Source organism: Phoenix dactylifera, chromosome 5 (genome assembly GCF_009389715.1).
Source record: "Phoenix dactylifera cultivar Barhee BC4 chromosome 5, palm_55x_up_171113_PBpolish2nd_filt_p, whole genome shotgun sequence".
In the NCBI taxonomy this organism is placed as follows: domain Eukaryota; kingdom Viridiplantae; phylum Streptophyta; class Magnoliopsida; order Arecales; family Arecaceae; genus Phoenix; species Phoenix dactylifera.
The window spans coordinates 18,301,570-18,327,486 of NC_052396.1; the positions used below are offsets into that span (position 1 = coordinate 18,301,570).

A 25,917-nucleotide genomic window follows, 5' to 3' on the forward strand; every position below is an offset into this window, starting at 1 on the left:
ATTCATTTCTAAAGAAAGTAAATAGGACAAAATTTGGCAAATTTTTCCATCAAATTTTTGTGTTCCTCATTTTTATGTTTGTAAAAAATTTAATTAAGTAGATGGAAGAAAGAAATTCATTCTCTCAAATCAGATTAAGTCGGTATTAGAGTCTAGGGTTCTCTTTCTCTAGTTTGTAGTCCAAACTTGTTAATAGTACTGGTAGACAAGTAAGAAATTAGATATGCTTAAGGTTTATTGAGAGACAGATAAGAATGATGGTTGTTGAAGGAGATGATGTGAAAGATCAACTCAACCAGATGGAAGAGAAGATAACACCACTCGCACGTACAGTTCGCACCTTGCCAAGTGCCTTCAACTTCGAGAGCCTTCGCATAGAGTCCTACTCCCTTTGCAAAACTCGTATAACATTGGGCAAAGAGAACAAGTCTTCTATTTAAGAGGATGTAGAGGAATTAGGGAACAATAAACTTGTAGATAATTAGAATCCCTCTCTTCAACCTTTTTAAAGTTGAAGCTCGAATCGATATAATTGTTTATGATGGAAGGTTAATGTGGAGAAATTGGATAATTGGTTAGAACATCTAAAAAATTATTTTATTTTATATCGGTATACAAGTGTCCAGATGGAACTTTTGCTCATTGGAAACTCTCTAGTCATGGTTGTAATCCAATGGAACATATGTGCAAACATTATGTGTCTAATATGATGTAGAGATAATTTCAAAAAAAAAATGAAGATATTTTATCCAATTGGCCATGAAAAAGATTTAGTATATTGTGGTAATATGTTAATGAGGAGTATGACTAATTATAACATTTCATTCCATAGATTCATTCTTTTTTCCAAAATATCTATAAATGAATATGCAGTCTTAATGAAGTACGTCAGGGGTCTCAGTAGGAGCATCCAAAAAGAAAAAAAGCTTTTTAAGGTGGAAAATATTGGTGAGGTTTGTGTGAAAGTAATGGATATAGAGAAAAAGAACAAGCCAAAGATGGAGGTGGGAGGAAGGATAATAAATCAAAGAATAACAGTAAAAGTAATGGAAAAACAATCTATAAAGAAAGAAAGATAAGAAGCAAGTTAATACCACTCAAAAAAAATATTGTGACTATTGCATAATTAGTGGGCATATGAAAGAGAATACTAGAAATTTCACCTAGAATTCAACCAAAAGGAAAAAAGTCGAAAGGAGATGCCAAGAAGAAAGGAAAAGTAGAATCTAACGTAACTGAAGCTGGGGAGCTACCTAAGCCCAAATAAGCAAACCCCGAGTTAACTTTAATGGTTAGATATAACTGCATGAAGAACTTTTTACTTGAAGATTCAAGTTAAACAAAGGACATTAGAGTTCTTATATATCCTGGTAGACAAAAGAAACTCATGTTGGAAAGTCTTAATTCAGAAGTTGTAGTTGTATGGCACCCCTTATTCCTGTCCCTATCTTCTTGGCTAGATCTAAAAAATATGTTGAATTATGAATGAACAAGCAATATACCTTGCAATAACTAAAAGGTATATTGATGAGGTAATTGCATGTGACTCCTTTATATGTTAGGTTATTATTGAGAGCCCATATTTATGGGATTAGGATGCAATTCTCTGCAGACAATAGTGAAAATACCACTTTATCAAATCTTAGAACATACTATATTTTAGTCAGGGAAACCAAAAAAATTAAAAAGCAAATCACTGAGCTCCTAGATCAAGGAATAATAAAGCCTAGTAGTTCTCCATATGGTTTACTTGTGATGCTACCGCCAAGAAAGATGGTTGCTGAAGTATATGCATTGATTATCATGTCATACACAAAATCATCACCAAAAAAGTGTGCCTCCTCCCTGGATTGATGTATCACTAGATTGATCAAGGCATGCATGCATGTCAAGGACACATGGAAAACAGCTTTCAAGGCAAGGCTTATTCTAGTTGCTAGTCATGCTATTCGGCTTATGCAATGCACTTGCTACATCGGTGCAATTGAAAATGAGGTATTATGGCCTTTTATTCACGATTTTGTTTTTTTGTATTTGGATGACATACTTATCGAATTAGCTGGGCAGACATAGACAACACATTGCAAAAGTCTTCAAAGTATTACAAAAAAAATCAGCTAAGGTTGAGATTACAGCAAACAGTTCAATTACAAGCGATTGTTAAACTATTTGGATAAGTTATATAAAAATCTGTTCTGCCTTCCATCAGCATAAACAAATTTTGCATAGTTGCATGAAAGAGATTATAAACCTTGCAGCACAAGATAATTGTTTTCTTTGAAGAGATAAGAGTACATCAGGTTCTTCTTGAAGGCAGTTTCTAAGACAAAACAAAGTGAAAATTTGAAATGAAGACATATAGAAAACAATTAAGATGGCTACAACTGCAAATTGATTGGAACAATTGATTCTTGGTGTCACTTTCTCATGAACTACATATACAAAATTACAGACAACTACCATAGCAATTGGAGGCCATATAAATGTTCTGACATAATGACAAGACAATGAAAAGAAGACATTATGCTGTTATAAGGTACAAACGATTACCAGGAGACTCGTAGAAATCTTCTTTCCTTGCACCAAGGCTTATTTGGAAAAACAAAATGCTTAAAAGGCAGCAAACTTGCATTTAAAAGTGAAGAAACTTGCCCGGAACTTTCAACCAATGATGAATAGATACGCAAGGCAAGTACCCAATTTTGAAAGCTTGATCTCAGGAACTAGTAAATTGAGCACCCTGGCTGCTCCTTACAGTTTCAATTTGCCTAGTTCAATCTTTTTTGTTGGGTATGTATATGCTTCATAGTTTATTTGCTGGCCAAGGGAGCTCAGTTTTGTGAGGGTTGTTATTAGGTCAACCTGCAATGAAAGGACAAAAAACAAAAGCACTGATGAGCATAAAATGGTTGAGTTCTAGAGAAACATAATAAGGTGCAGCGCTTAAGAATAAGAGGATGCTTCAGCTGAGTAAGCACCATTCAAATGTGAGCATCCTTTAAGGGCATGTTTGGTTGGGGAGAGTTGGGCTTTGGAATAAGAATCGGAATGAGCGACTCCCATTCCGGTCATTTTTTTGGGGGAAGTCCCATTCCTTTTCGGATTCTAGGGGGCAATAGGAATACCCCCAAAACTCAATCCCAACCCTTCCCTAGTATTCAAATTCCATTCCAATTCTAATTTCAATTCCGGTTATGAACAAAACACATCAAAAAATATGGTCATTCTGATTCCAGTCGTGAACCAAACACGCCCTAGATTCATTTGGAAGTTAACCAATGGATCCAACAAAGCTATGGTTTAACATCATCAAATGGGCGATCATATATTGCAGTTGTTCAATGAAGCTTTTCTGTCTAATACAGGGCTCATCCAAGAGAAGCAAAATTCCAAAACAAAGGATGCTCGAAGGTGAATTTATAAGAAATTATTTCCTGGATATAGCATTGTTCGGCAAAGCTGAAAGTGGACCATCGTCTTGCTTAACAGAACAAACCAATGTCTTATTATTGATGGCGGTCGGAGTTGTGAGAGAGTACAAAGTATAGAATGAGAATCTTCTAAACCAAATAAATGGAGATGGGCACTGTTTAAGCCCCAACAAGAAAAAAAAATGCAAGAGACAAGCATGCGATTTAATATCAGAGATAAATTCAATATTCGCTTAGGGAAATGGATTTGATCTGATGGGGCAGGCACGACTTTTTTTGAGATATGAGAAAATCTGCACTTATTGTGTGTATGGGTGTATACAAACTATCTTTGAACAAGATTAAGTAGAAGTATCAATATCTTAAAATATTATAAAATGTCATTAAGTGTGCAATAATTAGCAGGTCTCACCTCATAATCAGTTTGTGACACAGTCTCTCGGCTACGCTGATACTTCTCAACCCATGGAAGAACTTCTGGATCTGATGCCAAATGGTTCTCTGTAGCCAATTGATCAGGACCCAGGAATCCAGACATGACAGCAAGCTGCAAACAATTAACCTCACTGTTACAACAATGACTAGTAACTTTACAAAACTGCCATAGGTTTAGCAATAATATAGGACAGTTCCAATGATAATGTGTATGATATATGTGGAGGTAAAGAGCATTGCATGAATGCAAAATAGTGAGATTGATATGTCAAATAAGCTTATATAATGACATGCATGCTTTATAAATACTGAACCCGAAGAAAAGTGTGTACAAATCAGGAGAATATCCTAAACAATCTATATGATTTTCTTGTTTATAGAAAAATAGTTATTAAAAATCCAGGCACTATTGAATGACAAAACTTACAAGCCAAAAACTACATGACTTTCCCTATTTGATCCTCTTGGATTTAGTTAGAGTGTCTCTCAAGTTCATAGTTGGATACATGGAAATTTGTTGGGCATATAAAACACTGAACTTAACTCTTTAATTTTTGGAAATTGTCGCATAAGCTGCATATTGTGGAGGGTGACTCCAATATAATCCAGGCTCAAAGCAACAACATAGTGGATGGTACAAAGATATTATGAGTTGGCCCGCTGAAATTACGAAATAGATATGCTTTTACATATTTTAGCTAAACAAATTAATTAGGCTACTATTAATGGAAAAAAATTACCTGGCGAGGACCAAAGCCAATAGCAGAGAATTTGTTTTTCATTTCCTGGACAGAAGCCTTATCCCACTGAGGAATCCTTCCTTCTGGATCAGGATCTTGAGCATCACTTCGCCCAAATTGTTTGTCAAACAAGCCCCACTATTGATGTGGAAAAAAAGATGCAAATATGTCACTGACATAAGCTTACTTTGATAACCATATGCTGCTTCTAGCTGGAAAGAATACTTCCATATACTCTTAAAATACTGTACTTCATACAGATGCAAGACCAACTCGATGATCTAAATATTTGGTAAGATTGGCAGGTTCATGTAAAAGAACAGTAAGGACCCATAGATGGCACAGGAAATAAGTGAACATATAGTTCAAAGCTTTGAACTCTAGCATTGATGTGCATGAGCTCAGCATATTTTCCAAGAAATGCATTCGTCTAAAAAAATGATTCCTTAAATCAGCTCCAACAACCTAGAGATGAAACTAAATAGGATGTCTCTAACTGCATTTCACTAGAACTGCTTACAGCAGCGAAATGGCTTCAGTGCTGCAACATGGTAATTCAATATAGTTTTTTTTTTTTTTTGAAATGTCAGGGAACAGAAAATTGCATATGCTCGCACCCAAACTTCACCCATATCATTTTCACATCAATCAGGACCTCAGGAATGCAATCTTCTATGTATCGGTATATTTAGATGACCAATAACTGCTGACAAAATTTGTATCCCAAGTCCCCCTGTTGCCAAGGTCAGAAATTTAAAAAATTGTATCATAACATATGAATGAAAACATAAAAACAACTGTATTATATCCATAACAAGATGATTAGGTAACATAACACTATAATAAATGAGTTGACTTTTAAGTATGTTTCATCAGTATTGTTGATATGATCGGTGGAGATACTAATTGAAAAGATTTGGCATTGAGTTGGAAAAAAAAAATAATCTGATTAATATCATACAACAAGCTCATATAAATGCAGGATCAGTCTAGAAATAGACCTGCCCATTTGAACCATATGCTGTATATAATAATCTCCCTTTCTCTTCATTCCCACCACATTTGCGGATTGCAGAATCAAGAAAGGTTTTCTTTACAGCTGCTTGTGCTGTTGCAGAAAGATGTCTTAGACTAATTGAATTGTATTTTCTCGATTCATATAAATTTCAAAGGAGTCAGTAAACAATATGCTAAACTTACACTTAAAACCTAGTATTCTGGCTAGAGTTATAACTTATAACAGAACAGTAATTGTTTTCATGGTTTTGTTTACTGTCTTCAAAATGAGTAATGCTACCTGTAGCTAAAGCTTCCTAGTCCTCATAACTCTCCAGTCTCAAATAACAGGCCAGACAATTCAAGTGCTATACATCAGCAGAGGTTGGGTTCACATACCATATGGGGGATGTGATGCAAAACAGGCAGATCTGATACAAATGGTGTTACAATAAGCAATGCTTTCTAAGCAAAAATTGGGTGAAACTTTGGGCACAAATAGCAGAATTAAATTAGATTATTGAAAGAAATATTTTTGGCAAATTGTTGCATGCTTTGTAAACAAGCAATTAACTCTTACTGCTATAGCAAGAACATTTTCTATCTCAAAAATAAAGTTAATCCATGATGGTAATGTTGGCCTGAAATATAATTATCCTTTTGCTTTGCACGGATGTAAGACAAGGCCATGCAACCTCTAGCGAAGCCTAGAAACATAGAATTTGCAAAAATATCTAAAAAGCTTCCGTGTCAACAGATCCCTCCCTCTAGGTGCTCAGGTGAGAACCATGTTGACATCCATGGGAAGTATGCAAATGATTTGATTTATTATTATTATTATAATTCAGGATATGTTAAGAATCTAATCAGACTTCCCAAAATTCAAAGATCTAAATGTGAATGAAACACTCTAAATCTGAACAAAGTCATCAACAGAATTTTTTAAGTTTTCAGAAGAGTATATTACTACAATTGATGTCATACTAGTAACAATAGAATTTTGAAGATTTAATATCCAATTATGCAATTGTAAATGCTCCAGAACTGGTGAAGGAATCCGATGGAAATTCCTTGGCCTGCTAGTTATGTTGATTGTTTATGGCACAACTAAGCTCCGTTACATTTTTATCTGGGCCCGTTAATTGTTTTTGCCAAAGCCATAGTTTCAATTCTTCTCTTACACCATAAAATGAATTTCTTATCCATGGTGGTCAAAAGGAGACAAGATTCCAAGAAAACCATTGCAACGTTGGACCATCAAAATTTCGCCACTTTTATCTGTACCAACAAATCTCCAAGGCCATCAGAGAGGACAATTCCACAAGGATTATACTGAAGTCCTAACTAACACTCTTTACAATGTTTTTATACTAATCCTCACTAAAGATCAAATGTGAACTCTAAATTAATTTCTACAGCACAGAGATACAACTTACCTGCAAACTGGATGAGGTCTGCAAATGAAATAGGCCCTCCCTTGGAGTAAGAATCTATTTCCTGTTTTGTTTCCACGAGGAGTTTCAAAGCAGCAGAAAGCCCACTATTTTCAGGTCTGCTGATTTCCGGACTTTTGTTGAAATAAAAAAAGGGAAAGAAAAAAGGAACTGGTTTTATTATCTTGAGTAACCGTACCTCACTAGGATAAGACCTAGAATGAAGAACTTTAGACTCCCAAGTTAAGTATGTGTAGTTCGTACCTTAACCTGATCGATCCATTTGGACCCCCAGATTTTGTAGCCTACAGACTTGGTTTTAAGAAATCAGTTCTTTCCAGAAATACACTAAAAGTATTTGGAACGAAAAAAACATTTCTTGGATCAGTAAAGTTTAGTAATCTTACCTTGTCATATGTCATGGCATCATTTAATGCTAGGGTCTGTAGAGATGATATGAGATCTGGGTATCCCTTCAAAAGACATGAAAGAGGTTATGATATTTCATATCTAACATGATTAACTAAGGGATAAACAGAAAATCAGGTCAGAATATATTCTTCACAGTGATTTGTTATGATGCCCAGCTGAGCCAGCACCATGAACTACATTTTACCTTTATAACCGTGAAAAGAGTATTTCGGATATTTGCTGCAAAAGGAGATTGAAAGGACAGATTATCGAAAACAAATTGCAATATAAATTAGAGATGTGAATGGTGTCAGAGAGCATACACTGAAATTCTGAGCGTTGTCTACGTTGAATCAAATCGGCGGCACTGGCCATTCCTGGGAATGACCCTGAGCTTGCTATCATTTCCTAAGAAGGTAATCACAACTGGCAGAAATTAACATGACATCATTACTCATTCAAATTCATTAAAAAAAGGAAGGTAACTGAAATGAAGAATAGCAGTCATATGATCACATATTTGCATAATTCAGCGATGTTATGTGGACATGCTAGCTAATAAGCTTGTAAAAGGTACTGACTCTTTTAAAACTTGGGCGCCTCATGGGACTCTTGATATATGTGAACTAGATCATTTGGAGCTTTGTATGTATTCGCTGGCAAAAGTTTGCTTTCACATCCGACAATCTTGAATTGTGATGCTATAATACACATTTAATTGTGATGCATACAGAAATTATATTATCTGTCTCCCTATCCATGCTTGCATGTGTATCTGGATTATTTTAAAATAAATAGTTCTTAGTCAGGATTTCTAGACTGAACCCACGAAGCATGTAAACATGGCTACAAGGCAGAGGCCCTGTTTTCTAACAAACTACTATATTAGCTCAATTACGCCTTTCTTTTTTGACTTTCCTTCTGAAGAAGTGCTGATAACTATATGAAACTCTGACCAAAATTTGAACTATAGGGTGATAATGGAGAATTGGAGGTTCATATGATTCTTGTCTTTTCTGTGTGTATATTTGTGTTTATCTCCCCCCGAAAAATGGCCAATAAACACCATGCACTATCTCATTCAATTAGGTCCTAATTTACAATTAACTTCAATGCAAGGCTAATTTTGGAATTGGAAGATGAGATTCTATAGCATAAAATGATGAAAATGATAACAGATTTCATTATGCAAAGAAATGTATAATCATAAGCCCTTCAGATCACTACACCTTAAATGTAAATCTCCCCATTATAGCAAGGAGTAAAAAGGATGAAACAAGAAATGATTGTACAGGATGTTTACCAAGCTAAATCACCACTTGAGGATACATGTAAGAGATCCCCAAGTAAGATGATCCACTTCTTTTTTAATTTCAAAAAACTCTCCTTTCCTCTTCATCTTCTTCTTTTCTCTTTCTTTTAGATTCTCGTTGTCTGTTCCTCTGGCCATGCAGAAGATTTCTCCTAAAATATGACATTCTATTTTCTCCTTCAAAACTAAATTATGTGGCCGCTTACGGTCATGGCTGACAATAATCTTTTAGTTAGTGTTTTATCATGATATTAGATGCTCTTTTTCTGAATCACTAAAGATCAGGTGTAAATTCTTCCTCTTTGCAGGAGTAAGAAATTGTCCTTATGGGTTACTGTTTTATAACACAACTGACAGAAATCATTCTCATATGGTACCCGTACTCAGGACCAAATAACTTGTTGGCTCAATTTCATGATAAGCTATATAATTGATCCTTTCGAAGCCACCCACTACGGCCATCTACTGCTCATTGATCCGCCCCCACTACTTTCATCATGCATTCATATGGACCTCCTTCTTACTGTATGCTATGCCCCTAGAACATTTCTAATTCAAAAAATTCATGTTTCCATAATCTCACCATGTGAATGCCATAGAGAGAGTAAATCTGAAGAGTACAAGATAACTTGTGAAATTATCCAATTAGCATGTCATTTGTTCAGTAGCTTTTTTTATGTGTTTATACATGTGTAAGTATGCAATGTACCGTGTATAGATACACACTGTAGTTAGCTTGTAATTTGGGGTGTTGATGCGGGAGCATCCTTTGAGTTCATAGAGTAGTCAACAAAAGTCCAATAATCCAAGGTTCTTTTTTAATTTTATTTGGTTTAACAATTATTTAGGTTTAATTTTTGTATTTTGTTTCTTTCATTAATTGATGTGTTTTATATAGGAAAGTATCCTGGAGCTAACCGTAATATTCAAAGAGTGCTCCTAATAGTCAAATAGGGGGTAAATTAGTGAGACTTTTGAGGGATTTCTTTCAATATTTGTAACAGCCCTAGATGACTTCAACTAGGAACTTTCTAGGTTTTTGTTGAGTCCATAAAGAATCCAGAAAGGGTCCTGCAAGGGGATGTATGCTGAAAAGTATGAAGTAAAGAAGGTTGTGAGCAAGCTGTCCGCACCCCCCCATCCCCCCTCAATATCTCTTCCATTCTTTCTTATCCTCTCTTCTTTCTCTACTAATTCTGCTTTCTGTTAAATGCCTACCACAATTATTTTAGATATTTTAATCAGATTTCAGGTTTTTTTAGATACCTTTCTAGTATTTAATCAATGCATCGAAATATTTGTTGATTTTCATATCAGTAGGGATTGCAATTCTTATTCTCTATTATTTCACTGCTCGGATCTGAAATTTATTGCTGCCTGTTTAAATCTGTGTACATTGAATTGCTGATATCTGATTATAACCTTGTTGTGAACTATTTAAAAAAGCCTTGAAATCCCTAGTTCTTGGCTTTTCCTATCCTCTTTCACACATAAAACCCTAGAGTAGGGTCATATCACCTAGAAAAATAATACCAGTTCTTTGTTGCCCTATTCTTGGGAGTTGGACAGCAGGTAATAAACTGCTTTAAACCCTAAACTATCCTATTCCTAGGGTCCTCCCACACAATGCGTACCATCCTAAATTGGCTGTGCATTAATTTGGCATAAGAGCTAAGGGCCCTGCTTTTCCTCGTTGCTTTCGCTTGATCTCCCTTGCATCCTCTCCTTTCTTACCAGCCTTTCATCATGAGTTGACTTTCAAGATTGATGCTTTCTATCAGCAATGTCGACAACGAGAAGAAGATCTTTGAGCATATGCTTACTTTCTTGGATTTAATCCCCATATTGGAATCCTTGTTGATTTCAATATGAACAGGGAGTGCAATACTTACTCTCTACTATCTGACTGTTCAGATCTGAAAGTTATTGCTGCCTGTTTAAATCTACGCACATTAAATTGCTGAAATCCGATTATAAACTTATAATAAACTATTCAATTAAGCCTTGAAAACCTAGATCTTGATTCCCCCTGTCCTCCTTCACACGTAAAACCCTAGAGTAGGTCTGGTTGATCCTTCCTTCACCTAGAGAAACTAACAATAGTTCTTTGTTGGCCATTCCCAGGATTTGGACAGCAACTAATAAAGCTGCTTTAAAACTATTCCTATAGGCCTCTCATGTAACACATGTAACTTAGGACATTTATTGTGGCCATCTTGCCATGGATATTTTCTAACCAAAACATACAAAAAGCTTGAAAACACATCAAGAATACAAAGAACTTGATTGTTAGTGTCAATAGCCAAGCTCATTCCTCACATTCAATTGCAAGATGTAAGTAGCAATTGGAACAATGAGAACCCAATCTCTAGTGCCACCTCTCTTGCATGTTCCATAGAATTAATAATTTGAAGGGTCTTCAATTACCACAATATCATCACACATACTAACATGAGGGGAATCAACCCTACAAAGATTCAAATCACAAACCGTACCTCAAAAAGAAAACAATATTATTTCAATTTCAAGTGGTACATACCATGCCAATGACCACACCAAAGCAGCTAAGAACATCCCTTCGATTAAACCGGTGCTGTCCATCAGGAACACCGGAATCGCCGTCCCTACGTTGGCAGCAGATTCCACCCTGGTTTCACACAACCAATTTATTGAGCCTCTCGAGCAACAAATATTCAACAAATGATAAGAATTTTGTTGCAGCTAAAACATAAAAGGAAAAGAAAAATAAACAAAAAAGGACATCCATTTAGGGCTCTTTTGGCTATAACTGAGCTTTGCACAAAGAAAGTATAGCAAGAGAAAATGAAACTGGGCTACTGAAAATATTTGAGAGAAAATTAGAGAAGACACTTAGAAGAGAGAAATGAAGCATACATTGGTGTGTTTAGGTGCGGCTAACGAGAGGGAAGGCTGAGGAGAGTGGGGAAGGACTGAAGGGAGAGTGGAGAGGAAGGAGACTCCCGCCATCTGTGTTAACCGTCTAGCCGTCTCTCTTCTCGGTCTCCGGGGGCGATTTTGAGTTGTGAGAGATGGGATGATAAGGTGGCGATGGAAACTGTTATCCTGAACGCTGATATAAGGCAGGGTTTTAACGTCCGTGGGATCCACTCTCCACTCTGCTCCTTCTTCTTCTTCTTTTTTTCTTTTTTTTTTTTCTTTTTTTTTTTTTAAGCTTTAGCAAGAGGGGGGGTTGAAGAGAACCTCACCCGCCAAGCAATTTCTACTGGATTCTTTTTCCGCCGGAAAATATTCGTACGGACAAACAAACTTTTCTCATACTCTCTTCATTTGCGGGGGAGCTCCACCAACGTGGCAGCCCCTTTCATATGTGAGCACGTCACACCAGCACCATTTATGTACCAGCAGATCGGATTAGCGACTCATCGGGCAAACTGGACGGGAGGCATCCGGTTTCCGCATTTAATCGACGCCCGTGAATTTCGAATCTGGGCCACTTCGGTGGAATGTTAGCCCCGTTCCAACCATGCTACCACCTCAGTGGTAACCACTGGTCCTTTTTTCCGAATGAAAGCGACATGCTTCTTATTCCCTATTCATATTGCTTGGTTTGACTTGAAATCTGGTTTTCCTTTTTTCTTTTCTCAGAAAAGTCTTGGCTTTTAATCATCTGGGAATGAAACTTGGGACTGTACAAAAACTAGGATTCAAAACTCTCCTTTTCAAAGAAAAGAAAAACAGATTCTGAAGAGGCACTCGGCTTTAGGTTTGGCTACAACAGTCCAACCTGTGACAGCTTACCCAATGATGACAAATACAACTTTGGAAGCAGACATTTCAATTTTGGTGACTCCTATTTGATTTGGATCTACTTCTATTTGGCTGAAAAGTGATTCAAGCACCATCTTGGCATGGATGAAATGGGAGGATGATCGATTGCACTGCTCATGCTTACAAGATTTTTAAGGCATTAGATTATCGTCAATTCATTATCTTAAAAGTACTTCAGTTCTACAAGGAGGTAGATCGGCAAACTAACTGGCTGGAAAGTGTTCATTATTTTAAAGCAACTCATATCTACGTGGAGATAAATCTGAGATAAAGTGTAGTAGCGTCTTTTTTTCAGAATTCAGATGAGAGCATCCATGACTGAACTTCGAGCGAGCATTAGAACTAAGCATGATTTAGATCTTCTTTTTTTTTCTGAACTAAAAAAAGTTGTTCCATGGTGAGATTCTAGTTCAGGTCACCACCATTTAACTCCTAGCAAGTTTTACCAACTGAACTAGATGGCATTCCCAACTTTATATAAATATATATATATATATATATATATATATATATATATATATATATATATATATATATATATATATATATATAAAATAAAATTATTTGATTCAACGACGAGCATAAGACTCAATCCTCGCCCAAGAGGATCTCTTCATTTTCCTTGATGACCCCTTGCTGTAAATAAAGATAAAGAAACCAATCTACCTGATGATTTTGAGATACATTGGAATGCAAGCGGCTTACCATACCCAAATATAAAAAGGAAATACCAAACAACTTCGAACCCTTTCGAACCCACCCATCATGCTGGTTTGACTAGATAAACCAGAGGCCAGGACCTCTCCCCAATCAAAGAGGACTAAAGAAGGGAAGGAGAAGGCATGAATCATGAACTACACGGCACAAAGGCGAAGGCAACACTTTTGCAGCCATCACTAGGACATGATCAAGCCTGGGTATGATCAAATTCAACTTGAAATGAAGCATTTGTTTGATTTCAGCTTGAAATTAGTTTTGAACCTTAAATGCGAAATCAAGCTCAGACTCTCATTTGATCAGCTAGCTAACACTGCAACCTCAGCATGATGGCGATAAACTTCAGCAACATATTTTTGCCAAGCATAGCTGAAGCACACCTGGAAAACTTGTTCGCAGGTAATTTGAAAAGTAATAGTGAGAATACGCAGGAACAAACAAAGAGCAAAACATTATAGCTTAATAAATCCCAAGTCCAACTGCATACACAAAAAGCCATCAACTGAAACATTTCATTAGACTCAAGCTATGACCTGGATGAACACAGTACCTCGCAGGAAAATAGGCAAACGATAAACTGTCCTGCCACAATGCATATCTCCCAGCTAACATCACATAAATGCACCTTGAGCTATATATAACTTATCTTCCAATGTGTGTACAGCCAAACCTTCAGCTAGAACACACATGCTCAACGTTGATTCTCCCTCCGCCTCACATACCGGGTCCTGTCGTTGTATCTGGGTCTATCTTGCGCTCTCTGCGGCACCGGCTCAACCCTCCGCTGCCTCTCTGGAGATCTTTGCACAATCTCCCCATTCACAAACAACTCAGCTGCAAAGGTCGTGGTTACAAGAGGTTCTAATCAAAATATGAACAAATTGCTTTGCCTCAGATTAATATGCTGGATGAAAATGGAACGAATAAGCTTTGCCAAAACACACATAGTAGGATCGAACAGGCCAACAACAAACCATTCTTGAATACTAAATACTCTATTTATGAGTTGCATGCGAAAATGCATCTGAATAATAATTAATAGAGATTCACGTGTCTCATCTCAGCTAACACTGCAACTTCATTCAACACAAGATATGCGGACCAAGGCAGAGAATGTTGATGTTAATTTCCATTAGCATTAAAAGTAAGAAATTGCCTGGCAAGGCTCCTCTACTTTACCAAGATGTCAAGATGGACTAGATATTTAAAAACAACAGGTTCTGGCTAGCAACAATCTGTTTTTAATGCGATATAATTTGTGATTAAAACTAACATGAGGCATTTTTTTTTGTTTTTGTGATTAAATGAGACACTTCTTTTGTGTTGGTGTGTGTTTGTTGTTGGGGGAGAAGGATGACAGTGGCGATACCCTATAGAAAGCATGGTTATTGGGATTTGAAAACAAAATTGTTCTCTCTCTCTCTCTCTCTCTCTGCACGCGCGCGCATGCATAGATGCACATGGCTACCAAAGATTATAGATCTGGGATAATTTAACTAAGTTCTATCTAAGGATTTTAGATTAGGGATAATTTAACTATAATCTAGATTAATTCGAAAAATACCTAAAATAATTAACTCATAAATCATAATTAACTTTTTTCTAATGCATTTCATCTCAACTTTGCTCCTTGGTTCAAAAATATCTTTCTTCCTCCTCTCTTGAAAGTTCTTAGAGTCCACATATACTAAAAATATTGCTTTTAGAAGCTTTGAATTCTTTCTTGCTAAATCAGATTTTCTCTCACCTCTTGCTTTTAAAGTTATTATGAGCAGTAGTAACAATACAAAACGTGCTATTCTACCAATCATGACACACACTATTCAACCTTATCAACATTCACAAAATAAGATATTAGTTTTACATTGACAGGTTCCTTGAATATTAAGCAGACCATTGTATACTAGTTATTAATCATCATTTTATGTTTGAACAACTGATAAAGTTGTAATAAGTAACAAAAGAACCCACAAGACACATTTCATTGATTGATATGAAAAGGAAAAGCACTCTCATAAGATGCGAATGAATAATAATCAATAATGATTTAAATGTCTCATCTCCGCCGAAACTGCAACTCCACTCAGCACAAGAAGTGCAGAACTAAAGGAGAGAGTTGATATTAGTCCATTAGCATTCAAAACAAGAAACTGCCATGCAAGGCTCTTCTGCTTTGCCAAGATGGACTAGATATTTGAGACAGCAATTCCATAAACAGCCTATCTTTTGCCTCTTATGCAACAAAGTTCATTTGCAATGTACATGTGCGTACAGTGTATATGCCCTTACATGGGCGGGAGTTGGGAAGAGAAGATGGAACTATCTTGACCACCCCCCAAAATAAATAAATAAATAAATAAATATAAAAAATAAAAAAAATAAAATAAATTCTTCTGCTAAGAAGAGTTTGACCCCTCCAAAGATTCTTGTGGGTGAAGAGCATTGAAGGCAAGTTCATTCAAAAAGGAAAAAAGAAAGATGCTTAGGAAAAAAATGATGCCTGAACTAATCGAGTACAAGGGGCAAATAAAATGTAGCCAAAAATAACAAGATGATTCTATAACTAATAGAAGGCCTTTTAAGCACTGCAAACTTATGGGGGTTTCCCTCAAAACTTCCTTTTTAAAAGACAACCAAATGAAACCTTCTGGCACCTCTATTGTAGTACAGTATAAATCTTAATGATTAAAATGTCTCATCCTAGCCAAAACTGCAACTTTACCCAACACAAGAAGTGCAGGACCAAGTTGGTATTAGTCCATGAGCATTCAAAACAAGAAACTACCATGCAAGGTTCTTCTGCCTTGCCAAGATGGACTAGATATTGGAGACAGCAATTACATAAACAACCTAACCTTTACCTTTTAAGCAACATAATTCATTTGCGATGTAAATTGGTGGACGGTGGACATGCCCTTAGACGGGCGGCAGCTGGGGAGAGAGAAGATGGAACTTATGTTGAACAAACCACAGACCCCCCCCCCCTTTTTTCTTCCTCTCTTCTGCTAAGACAATAGTCTCAGCCCTCCAAAGATTCTTACATGGGTGAAGAGCTTTGAAGCCAAGTTCATTCACAAAGTAAAAAAGAAAGATGTTTAGGAAAACATGACGCCTGAGTTAATCAAGTTCAAGGGGCAAATAAAACGGACGAGAAAATAACAATAATATGATTTTATGACTAACAGAACATCTTTAAGAAATGCAAAGTAATGGGTGTCTCCCTCAAAACCTCCCTTTTAGAAAACAACCAAATTAACCTTTCTGGCACCTCTACTGTAGTAGAGTAAAAAGTAAAAAGACAATAGTCTCAGCCCTCCAAAGATTCTTACGTGGGTGAAGAGCTTTGAAGCCAAGTTCATTCAAAAAGTAAAAAGAAAGATGTTTAGGAAAACATGACGCCTGAATTAATCTAGCTCAAGAGGCAAATAAAATGGAGGAGAAAATAACAATGATTTTATGACTAACAGAACATCTTTTAAGAAATGCAAAGTAATGGGTGTCACCCTCAAAACTTCCCTTTTAGAAAACAACCAAATTAACTCTTTTGGCACCTCTACAAAAGAACACACATGACACAATGCATTGATTGATATGAAAAGGAAAAGCACTCGCATAAGATGCGAATGAATAATAACCAATAATGATTTAAATGTCTCATCTCCGCCGAAACTGCAACTCCACTCAACACAAGAAGTGCAGAACTAAAGGAGAGAGTTGATATTAGTCCATTAGCATTCAAAACAAGAAACTGCCATGCAAGGCTCTTCTAATTTGCCAAGATGGACTAGATATTTGAGACAGCAATTCCATAAACAGCCTATCTTTTGCCTCTTATGCAACAAAGTTCATTTGCAATGTAAATGTGCATACAGTGTATATGCCCTTAGATGGGCGGGAGTTGGGAAGATAAGATGGAACTATCTTGACCACCCCCCCCCCTCTCAAAATAAATAAATAAATAATAAAAATAAATAAAATAAATTCTTCTGCTAAGACAAGCGTTTGACCTCTCCAAAGATTCTTGTGGGTGAAGAGCTTTGAAGGCAAGTTCATTCAAAAAGGAAAAAAGAAAGATGCTTAGGAAAAAAAATTATGCCTGAAGTAATCAAATACAAGGGGCAAATAAAATGTAGCCAAAATTAACAACAAGATGATTCTATGACTAATAGAAGGTCTTGTAAGAAATGCAAACTTATGGGGGTTTCCCTCAAAATTTTCTTTGTAAAAGACAATCAAATGAAACCTTCTGGTACATCTATTGTAGTACAGTATAAATCTTAATGGTTAAAATGTCATCCTAGCCAAACCTGCAACTTTACCCAACACAAGAAGTGCAGGACCAAGGGAACAAGTCGGTATTAGTCTATGAGCATTCAAAACAAGAAACTGCCATGCAAGGTTCTTCTGCTTTGCCAAGATGGACTAGATATTGGAGACAGCAATTACATAAACAACCTATCTTTTACCTTTTATGCAACATAATTCATAAATTGGTGGACGGTGGATATGCCCCTAGATGGGTGGCAGTTGGGAAGAGAAGATGGAACTATGTTGAACAAACGACAACCAAACCCCCCCCCCCCTTCTGCCCTTTTTTCCCCTCTTCTGCTAAGACAACAGTCTCAGCCCTCCAAAGATTCTTACGTGGGTGAAGAGCTTTGAAGACAAGTTCATTCAAAAAGTTAAAAAGAAAGATGTTTAGGAAAACATGATGCCTGAATTAATCTAGTTCAAGGGGCAAATAAAATGGAGGAGAAAATAACAATAAGATGATTTTATGACTAACAGAACATCTTTTAAGAAATGCAAAGTAATGGGTGCCTCCCTCAAGACTTCCCTTTTAGAAAACAACCAAATTAACCCTTCTGGAACCTCTATTGTTTTAGAGTATATATCTTAATGGTTAAAATGTGTCATCTCAGCCGAAACCGCAACTCGCTCAACACAAGAAGTGCAGGACCAAGGGAGAGAGTTGATATTTAGTCCATCAGCAATTCAAAGCAGGAAACTTCCATGCAAGGCTCTTTTGATTTCCCTAGATGGACTAGTTATTTGAGACAGCAATTCCATAAACAACCTACCTTTTACCTTTTATGCAACGAATGTAAATTGGTGGACAGTGGATATGCCTTTATATGGGTGGTAGTTGGGAAGAGAAGATGAACTATGTTGAAACCCCCTTCCCCACCGCCACCTCTCCATTTTCTTCTCCTAAGACAAGATAGTCTCCTCCCTCCAGATACTCCTATTTAGGTGAAGAGCTTTAAAGGCAAGCTCATTCAAAAAGAAAAAAAAAAAGAAAGATGCTTTGGAAAAAAGATGCCTGAACTAGTTGAGTACAAGGGGCGGTAAAATGGAGCCAAAAATAACAATAAGATGATTTTATGACTAATAGGTCCTTTAAGAAATGCAAAGTCATAGCGGTTTCTATCAAAATTTCCCTTTTGAAAAACAACCAAATTAACCTTTCCAGCACCTCTATTATAGTATAGTATATATATAGTGGAAATTACCATTATATTGATATTATAAGCATCATAAAAATATTATCTAATAATTGTAAACAGCGTATGCCGAACCAGCCCGTACCGACCGGTACAAACCGATCCGGCCAGCTACCAGCACGCCGGAGCCGTGGAAACCGGTACAGGCCGGTTCCGTGCGGGAGACGAAGAATACAAGGAGAAAAAAAGAGAGCGCGGGGAAGAGAGGGAGGGAGACCACCTTCGGCCGTCATCGGAGAGCCGCGGAGGGGCGTCGGAGCCCGGCGGGGGGCGGGGGAACCCGCGGGGGCGCGGCGGAGGCCAAGGTCGTGTCCACTGTTTTGAAAGAAACAAGGGACGCGGCTGCGGTTTTAAATTTGGGGATTTTAAATGAAGTCGGTTGCCGACTTCACTTAAAAATCCCCAAATTCCCCCTGCCGCCCCCTGCCGCCCCCCGCCGGCCTCCGACGCCCCTCCGCGGCTCTCCGATGGCGGCCAAAGGTGGGTTCCTTCCCTCTCTTCCCCGCGCTCTCTCTGGTTCTCTTCTTCTTCCCCGGCTCCGGCGGGGAAGAGCTTCGCGGTTCGTACCGCCCGGAGCACGGTACGAACCAGCCCGTACCGGTTCGGTAGGCAACTGGTACGCCTACCGGATCCGGTACGGCGGACCTTGATTGTAAACGTAACAAATGTTGATCAATGTAATGAAAAGCTCACATAGACAATGAAAATGGATATAAATAATAACCTACAGCAGTATGAAAGTCTCATCTCAGCTGACACTGCAACTTCACTCAACACAAGAAGTACAGGACCAAAGGAGAGAAGGTTAATATTCAAAGTAAGACATCGCCTCGCAAGGCTCTTCTACTTTGCCAAGATGGACTAGATACTTCAACATAGTTTCTGCTTATCAGCTATCTTTTTTCTTTCATTCTGTAACATAATTCATGTGGCTTCCTTCAAAGGAAGAACATAGATATGGAAAAAGTCAACGACGTACAGCAATAGACAGATTAATGAATCAGCAACAAGCCGAAACAAAAGATATAATCTAGCCAAGACCGTGGAATAGAAAGATGAGTTAGATGCTGAAAAAAATGTAACATAATGCTCACAAATTCAATGCAAGTAACCATGGTATGCCATAACGTATCAAAGAACGCACTATAGCGTACCAAACTACTATAGCGTACCAGTTTGGTACTGGTATACGATACAAAGGATGTACCAATACTCAGTATGCCAAACCGGGCTCCGTACCAGTCATACTGACACAGATAAGGTAGCACCAATTCAGGATCCATTACTGAGACGGCATACCTTGCAAGTAACAATTCATGAAATAATTAAGGATCAGTTTTTCAGTTGTTGATAAGCTAAAAACACTTACCTCCATAGTCCTTATTCTCAGGATCAACATAAGAATCTGGAAGCACAAACAGAACACCAGGAAGGCCTGTAATCAAATCGAGACACTCGTCATAAAATGCATAAAACCGGGGGATGCCAATGCAATGCAAGAACTCTGAGCAATAACATCTTCAAATTAATAGAAAAATTGAATCAATAAATATTTTACTAACATTCAAACAAAATTAATAGCTACTATGTCGCAACTTATTGAAATCTTCAGAACTAATCTATAGAATGATCTCAGAAAATGATAATAAAAAATGATTCATAATGCAAAGTTACAGAGGAAACCGTAAAACCATAGCATTGCCTCACAGAAATCTGACTACAAACTTGTCATTGCTATCTTATGGTCGTGTCCAAAGCAATTTCTATACTAATTTGCCTGATCTGCTCTTTTTTCTGTGACTTTTTTTTAAAAAAATCATCCTGTCAAATGCTCATCTATAACATCTTGCTGAAGGGAATGTGACACAAAGTGCGACTCCATAAATGAAAGGAAGGCATATGTTTGGAAGGCAACATAGATGGCAGTTCTATTCCAAAGAGAAATTCCACAAGAGCTTCCAGAAGATAGCGTTGTCCCACAAATTACTCCACTAAATTGAGGAACGCATCAGTCTGACAATATCACTAATAAAACTTGCGCCATCTACTACGCAGCCGTGGCTTTTACATTTTCTAGAACAACAGCTACGGATCCCCGGTTGCTAAATTATATTTACGTGAAACAATAATACTGACCTTCAAGCTTATTTGATGTCTCCTCGTCAATCTCGCACCCAAATCCAAAGTACCGCTCACAAGACACATTATAAATTTTCTTCTTAGCTTCCTCCTCACTAGTTTGGCACAAAATCAATGAATCAACCATAAGAATGAAAACGTTAGAAGAAAAACAAGTGAGAGAACAAAATGCAGAAAACTGAAACTGATAAAATCAACAGTCCCAACTAATATCAACACAGAAAATGCTAAAAAAAATAGGATTTGTTCAAGAAAAGACAGATTTTTCACCTGCCACCTTTTGCTTTCATAAAAACATCCAGACACCCCTAGATCTTAGCTACATGCCCCAATGTATCAGAAAGCCAAGTCGAATAAACCTTCAGTAATGCTCCAAAGATGACATTTTAAAGACGATGGGGCAAAGCGAATAATATTTTCAAGAAGAAAACCGTATAAAACACCCCCACAACTCCCATATCAGAAAAAATAAAGAAACTATCACTTTTTCCACAAACTACTAAGGAAATCAATACGATTAAAGGTTACAAAACGCTTTACAACGATCAATACCTGCCGACGACCTTGGCTAGGGTTTGGATGTAGCAGTCGATCATCTGCTGCTTGGTGGCCCCCTCGCCGCCGGGCTTGTCCATGACGATGAGCCAGTGCTCGTAGTCGCACCCGGGGAACAGCGGCGCCATCTCCGTCGGTGGCCGGTCGCTAAACCCTCCGCCCGACCCAGAGTTCAGCGGCGAGTAAGCCGAGTCACCAGCCCGCCGGGCCATGCACCGGACCGAGTTGATCCGAGCCACCCCCAGCCGGACCGCCACGCGGGAGAGGCCGGGCGACGAGGAGCGGAGCCCGAGGAGGCCGGCGGCGAAGGGGGAGGACGCGAGGAAGCGCTTGGAGATTATGAGGGTGAGGGGGGAGCGGGAGGCGGCGATAGGGGAGGAGACTAAAGCTCGGGCCACAACGGCGGCGGCGGCGGCGGCGGCCATCGGAGCGCCGGAGGGCGTATAGGAGCGAGGGTTTTGGGTGTGGGTGGGGGGCGGTTTGGGGAATATTTATCCATCTCGGAGGATATCTCTAGGGGGTGATATCGTGTGAGGACTCGCTTAATCAGTTTTGGTGTATAGGAGAAGGGAGGATATGGCATTGGGAGTATCCGCTCTGCACTCATCTTGAAGTAGCTGTGTGGGATGATGAATGGGTGCGAAACAAGGATTCATCTTCCTTGGTGCGAATCCACCGTTGAAACGTGCAATAGCCACTTCGAGATTAGTGCAAACTTTGGCTTTCTCTGTTGGGCTTATTTCTCTTGTATAGGCACAGTATACAGTAGCCTTCTGGAGGAGCAGCAGCAGCAGTGAGACTTGGGCAACGTGCTTTCAGTCGGATATCATCTCATGGAAGTTTAGGCGTTTTGTATATCCTGCATGGGTTCAATGTAAACTAGTTTCGTGTGATGCATAGTCAGCTGAGAAGTGGGTGTTTAAACTCGTTTTGTTTGTTCATGAATAATAGTCCCACATTGACTATGCACTAGATAAATCTTGGATACTTATACAAAACCAAAAAATTTAAATGGTAACTTCCGGCTAGTCATTTTAAGTGAGGTCTTAGGTTGTGACAGATGGTGTCGGAGTGGCTCGAATCTATAGCTTATGTGAACTAAGAAGCACTGAAATATAGGCATTATGAAAATTTGTGCAAGCATGTGTTTAGTCCTACATCAGCTATACACACCCTAAAACTTTTATACTTTTACGTAACTAAGAAACCCAAATTAAATGGGTTTTCCTTGTTCAATATTCTCTCTCTCTCTTAGTTTTTAGAGAAAAGCTGGTTAGATTGGTCTTTAGTTTTTCTCAAAAAAAGAGACATCGGCCTAAGTTGACTCATTTCATGGTTGGGACCAAGTCATTATGGTTGCCTACGGCATTGGAGTTTAAGTGTTATTGTAACAAATTTGTAATAATAGTATAGTTGTTATCATACTCAAAATTTGTTATAGTTAGGCTTATATGTACCCTATACATACTATTGTATTCAAGCAATTTATATATAAATTGGAATTACAAAAATTTCATCTTATCCATCTTCCCTTGTTTCTTCCATTTTCTTATCATAGTATGACAAAAATTTATACTATGATAACAACTCAGATTAATATCCTTTTTGGTGACTCTCCTATCTTTTTGCATAATAAGAAGTAGACTATTGTCTCCAGGTCCAACACTAACGCTGAATATAGGACTAATGTTGATACTACTTATGAACTTCTCTAGCCTGGATGATTATTATAAGATATTTGAGTTACTCATCATGGTGCTACCACTTTGTGCTTTGATAAGCAAAATGCTATTTAGATTACTCATAATGATATTTTTCATAAGTATATTAAATATATTAAAACTGATTATCACTTTGTTTGCTAATACATTTGCTGTGGTATTGAACAACTTTGTTCTATATTTTTCACTAACTAGATTGCACTTATTAAGGCCCATCCATCTAGACATTTTTGAGACTTAGTTTTCAAACTCAAGCCGGCTTTCACTACACCATCTTGAATTTAAGGAGGAAAATTTTTATAACCAACATAAAATATTAATAGAGTTGTTAATTTGTTATCGTACTTAAAATATGTTATAGCTAGGTTTATATATGCTATGTACATATATACAAATCAAAATTACAAAAATTTTATCCTTCCCTTCTTCCCTCGTTTCTTTTTTTTTCTTCTTATCATTAAGAATGCTAGAGGTCATGGATTTCAGTTCCCCGGGACATCAATTGTTTTTTTTTCTAATTAAAACTCATGCCGTGTCTCGATTTCTTTCTCTCTCCATGTGTGTGTTTTAAGTTGCATATAGAGGAGGGTTTCACAAAAACATAATCAACCAGCAAGCTTGTGATCCAATATGGGTTCCTTCAGCAAACTGGGCACAAGATTTCCTTGGTCTCCTTCTCGCAGATGTTTTAGAGGAGACGATGGACCTACTTATTGAATTGTGAACAAACAATGTGGAGCTGGAAACATTTCTTTAGATTTGACTTTCGTGCTCATCTCATGTTTTTGTTCTTTTTTCAATTGAGAAGTATGATGAAATTTTTGCTCTTTGTGCCAAATCTCTTTGAAGGGAATGAAACGGAGAGAGAGAGAGAGAGAGGTGCTAATTGGATTTTAAAAGGCAATTTTTCATACTAATTTTGGTTATTAGGTACATCCTCGAAGGGCCCATTCTAGGGAAGGCATAAAATTTATCAAAAATCTGTATTTTTTTGGATAAATATTACCTAGGCAACACTTGGATTGAAAAATAATTTATCCATACTTCTTTATGCATCAATCAGAATCTATTATGTATATTTTTTTGTTTTACAGTTTTTCAGGTAAGTTGCTATGATTTATCCATCTTTCCCTTAATACATTTTTATGCTTCTAGACCTAATTTATATGTTTATCATGTAATGTCTTTTTATATATGATTGGAGCTCAATTTTCTCGTATAAACTAGGCTTTCTGCCCCTACAAAATTGGAATAGGAAGGGAAGGGGCTAGCTGATATAATGTCTCGATAAAAGGAAAAAAATAATAGAATCTATCAAACTAAATAATAAAATGATCCAATCTTTATTAAAGAACAACAAGAAAGAATCACCCATGACCACCGGCGAGAAAAAAAAATGTAAAACTCATTGATTAGAAGAAAAAGAGAGAGATTTTAAGAAAGAAATATGAAAGATTTATCAGAATCCACCGATCTTTTGGCCGGAAATTAGCTAGAGATTGCAGCAATTTCGCCTGGGTCAAGGTTCATCATAGATGATGAGAGCAAGTGAGAGGTGAGGAGTTTGTTAGCATATCAACATAAGAAGAAGCATCTTAGATATAAAAAATAGGACAACTTTACGCACTTGATAGAAAACTAATTTGTTCATTTGCTAGATAGGTAAGTGCTTCCACCAATCTTATAGGTAAATGTTGCATATGAGAAATTAATTTAGCAACCTTACTTTTTTGACAGGAGCATAAGAATATGGGTAAATTGGTTAACGAAAAAGTTGACCAACATTTTTTTTGATATTTTGCCCCCAAAGATAGAGCCCAAAGGGATACCTTGTCTACCCTAAAGCATCCATTTGCAGAAACCCTAAATTTATATGCTATCTATAAACTACCATTATACAAGTCAACTGGTTTTGCATTTCCATTTGGCAAGATATGGAAAAAAAAACCTAGTGGCTTAGCTTTCTATTATAAAAAATAGGAAATAGAAAATCTATTTCCCATTCTTTGGTAGAAAAATATTACTATAATTATATTATTATAATTATTATATATTTTTAAAATATTATTATGATATAATAATTTAACTATTATAATTAGTATATTATATTTTATTATATATTATATTAATATTATAAGGAGATATCATTATACTATTTAAAAATAATAGTAATTTTATAACATTATTTTGTTAGTAGTTGTTATATATTATTTATAATAATATAATTTAGTATATAATATTATATATTATCATATGTTATAATATATATTAAATAACCAACTTTTAAAATGTATAATATATAATATATAATAATATATATGATTAATGTATTATATCATATATATATATACAACATTATATATTATAATATAATTATAAAATATATTATATTATATAAGGAGGAAGGGTGGTGCCAAGGTTGAGAGGGTGGGCAGAGAGGATAAGAGAGATAAAAATCTACTTTAAAAAAATAGTAGCAAAAGTTTTTCATTTTCATTTTTTTCAAAAATAATGAAAATTATTTGAAAAAAAAAAGAAACTACAATATGAAAAATTAAATATATTTTTTGAATTGAACCTCGTATATCTATTTAAAAAACATAACAAAGATCCAAATTAATGGAGCATTAACTTGACTTCGTGCTCTATTCCTGCTTCACATCTACATTTATCTATGTGAACAAATCATTTCTACTCGGACTAGCACGTGCTG

General features: G+C 36.8%; 2 protein-coding genes across 3 annotated transcripts; both read right to left on the reverse strand.

Annotated features, from left to right (window-relative positions):
- Positions 1 to 2,357: 2,357 nt before the first annotated feature.
- On the reverse strand, positions 2,358 to 11,831 carry LOC103716649 (thylakoid lumenal 29 kDa protein, chloroplastic). Of its 2 annotated transcripts, XM_008804735.3 has the most exons (11): positions 11,654 to 11,831; positions 11,298 to 11,405; positions 7,770 to 7,854; positions 7,652 to 7,686; positions 7,443 to 7,508; positions 7,300 to 7,340; positions 7,039 to 7,169; positions 5,608 to 5,714; positions 4,607 to 4,744; positions 3,844 to 3,978; positions 2,358 to 2,862 (listed from the first exon to the last, which is right to left on the reverse strand). In XM_008804735.3, exons 1-11 carry the CDS (start codon positions 11,744 to 11,746, stop codon positions 2,752 to 2,754), a joined length of 1,050 nt encoding a protein of 349 aa, XP_008802957.2. In that variant the 5' UTR covers positions 11,747 to 11,831; the 3' UTR covers positions 2,358 to 2,751. The 2 variants fall into 2 exon arrangements, with proteins under 2 accessions (XP_008802957.2, XP_026664089.2); XM_026808288.2 differs by lacking the exon at positions 11,654 to 11,831 and having other exon boundaries at positions 7,770 to 7,872.
- Positions 11,832 to 13,709: 1,878 nt separating this feature from the next.
- On the reverse strand, positions 13,710 to 21,971 carry LOC103716650 (multiple organellar RNA editing factor 2, chloroplastic-like). Its single transcript, XM_008804739.4, has 4 exons — positions 21,481 to 21,971; positions 20,926 to 21,023; positions 20,159 to 20,224; positions 13,710 to 14,119 (listed from the first exon to the last, which is right to left on the reverse strand). The coding sequence occupies exons 1-4, from the start codon at positions 21,906 to 21,908 to the stop codon at positions 13,977 to 13,979; spliced, it is 735 nt and encodes a 244-aa protein (XP_008802961.1). The 5' UTR covers positions 21,909 to 21,971; the 3' UTR covers positions 13,710 to 13,976.
- Between the last annotated feature and the right edge of the window lie 3,946 nt (positions 21,972 to 25,917).

What these genes read in the sequence shown, in the direction of transcription:
- LOC103716650 (XM_008804739.4), bottom strand. Translation starts at nt 21,908, where the DNA reads ATGGCCGCCGCCGCCGCCGCCGCCGTTGTGGCCCGAGCTTTAGTCTCC. An exon ending in CTAGCCAAGGTCGTCGGCAG is followed by an intron (nt 21,024 to 21,480) that starts GTATTGATCGTT and finishes GTGCCAAACTAG; the next exon opens with TGAGGAGGAAGCTAAGAAGA. An exon ending in TGAGAATAAGGACTATGGAG is followed by an intron (nt 14,120 to 20,158) that starts GTAAGTGTTTTT and finishes CGACCTTTGCAG; the next exon opens with CTGAGTTGTTTGTGAATGGG.
- LOC103716649 (XM_008804735.3), bottom strand. Translation starts at nt 11,746, where the DNA reads ATGGCGGGAGTCTCCTTCCTCTCCACTCTCCCTTCAGTCCTTCCCCAC. An exon ending in ATGCCATGACATATGACAAG is followed by an intron (nt 7,341 to 7,442) that starts GTAAGATTACTA and finishes CCAAGTCTGTAG; the next exon opens with GCTACAAAATCTGGGGGTCC. An exon ending in AGACCTCATCCAGTTTGCAG is followed by an intron (nt 5,715 to 7,038) that starts GTAAGTTGTATC and finishes TTTCTGCAACAG; the next exon opens with CACAAGCAGCTGTAAAGAAA.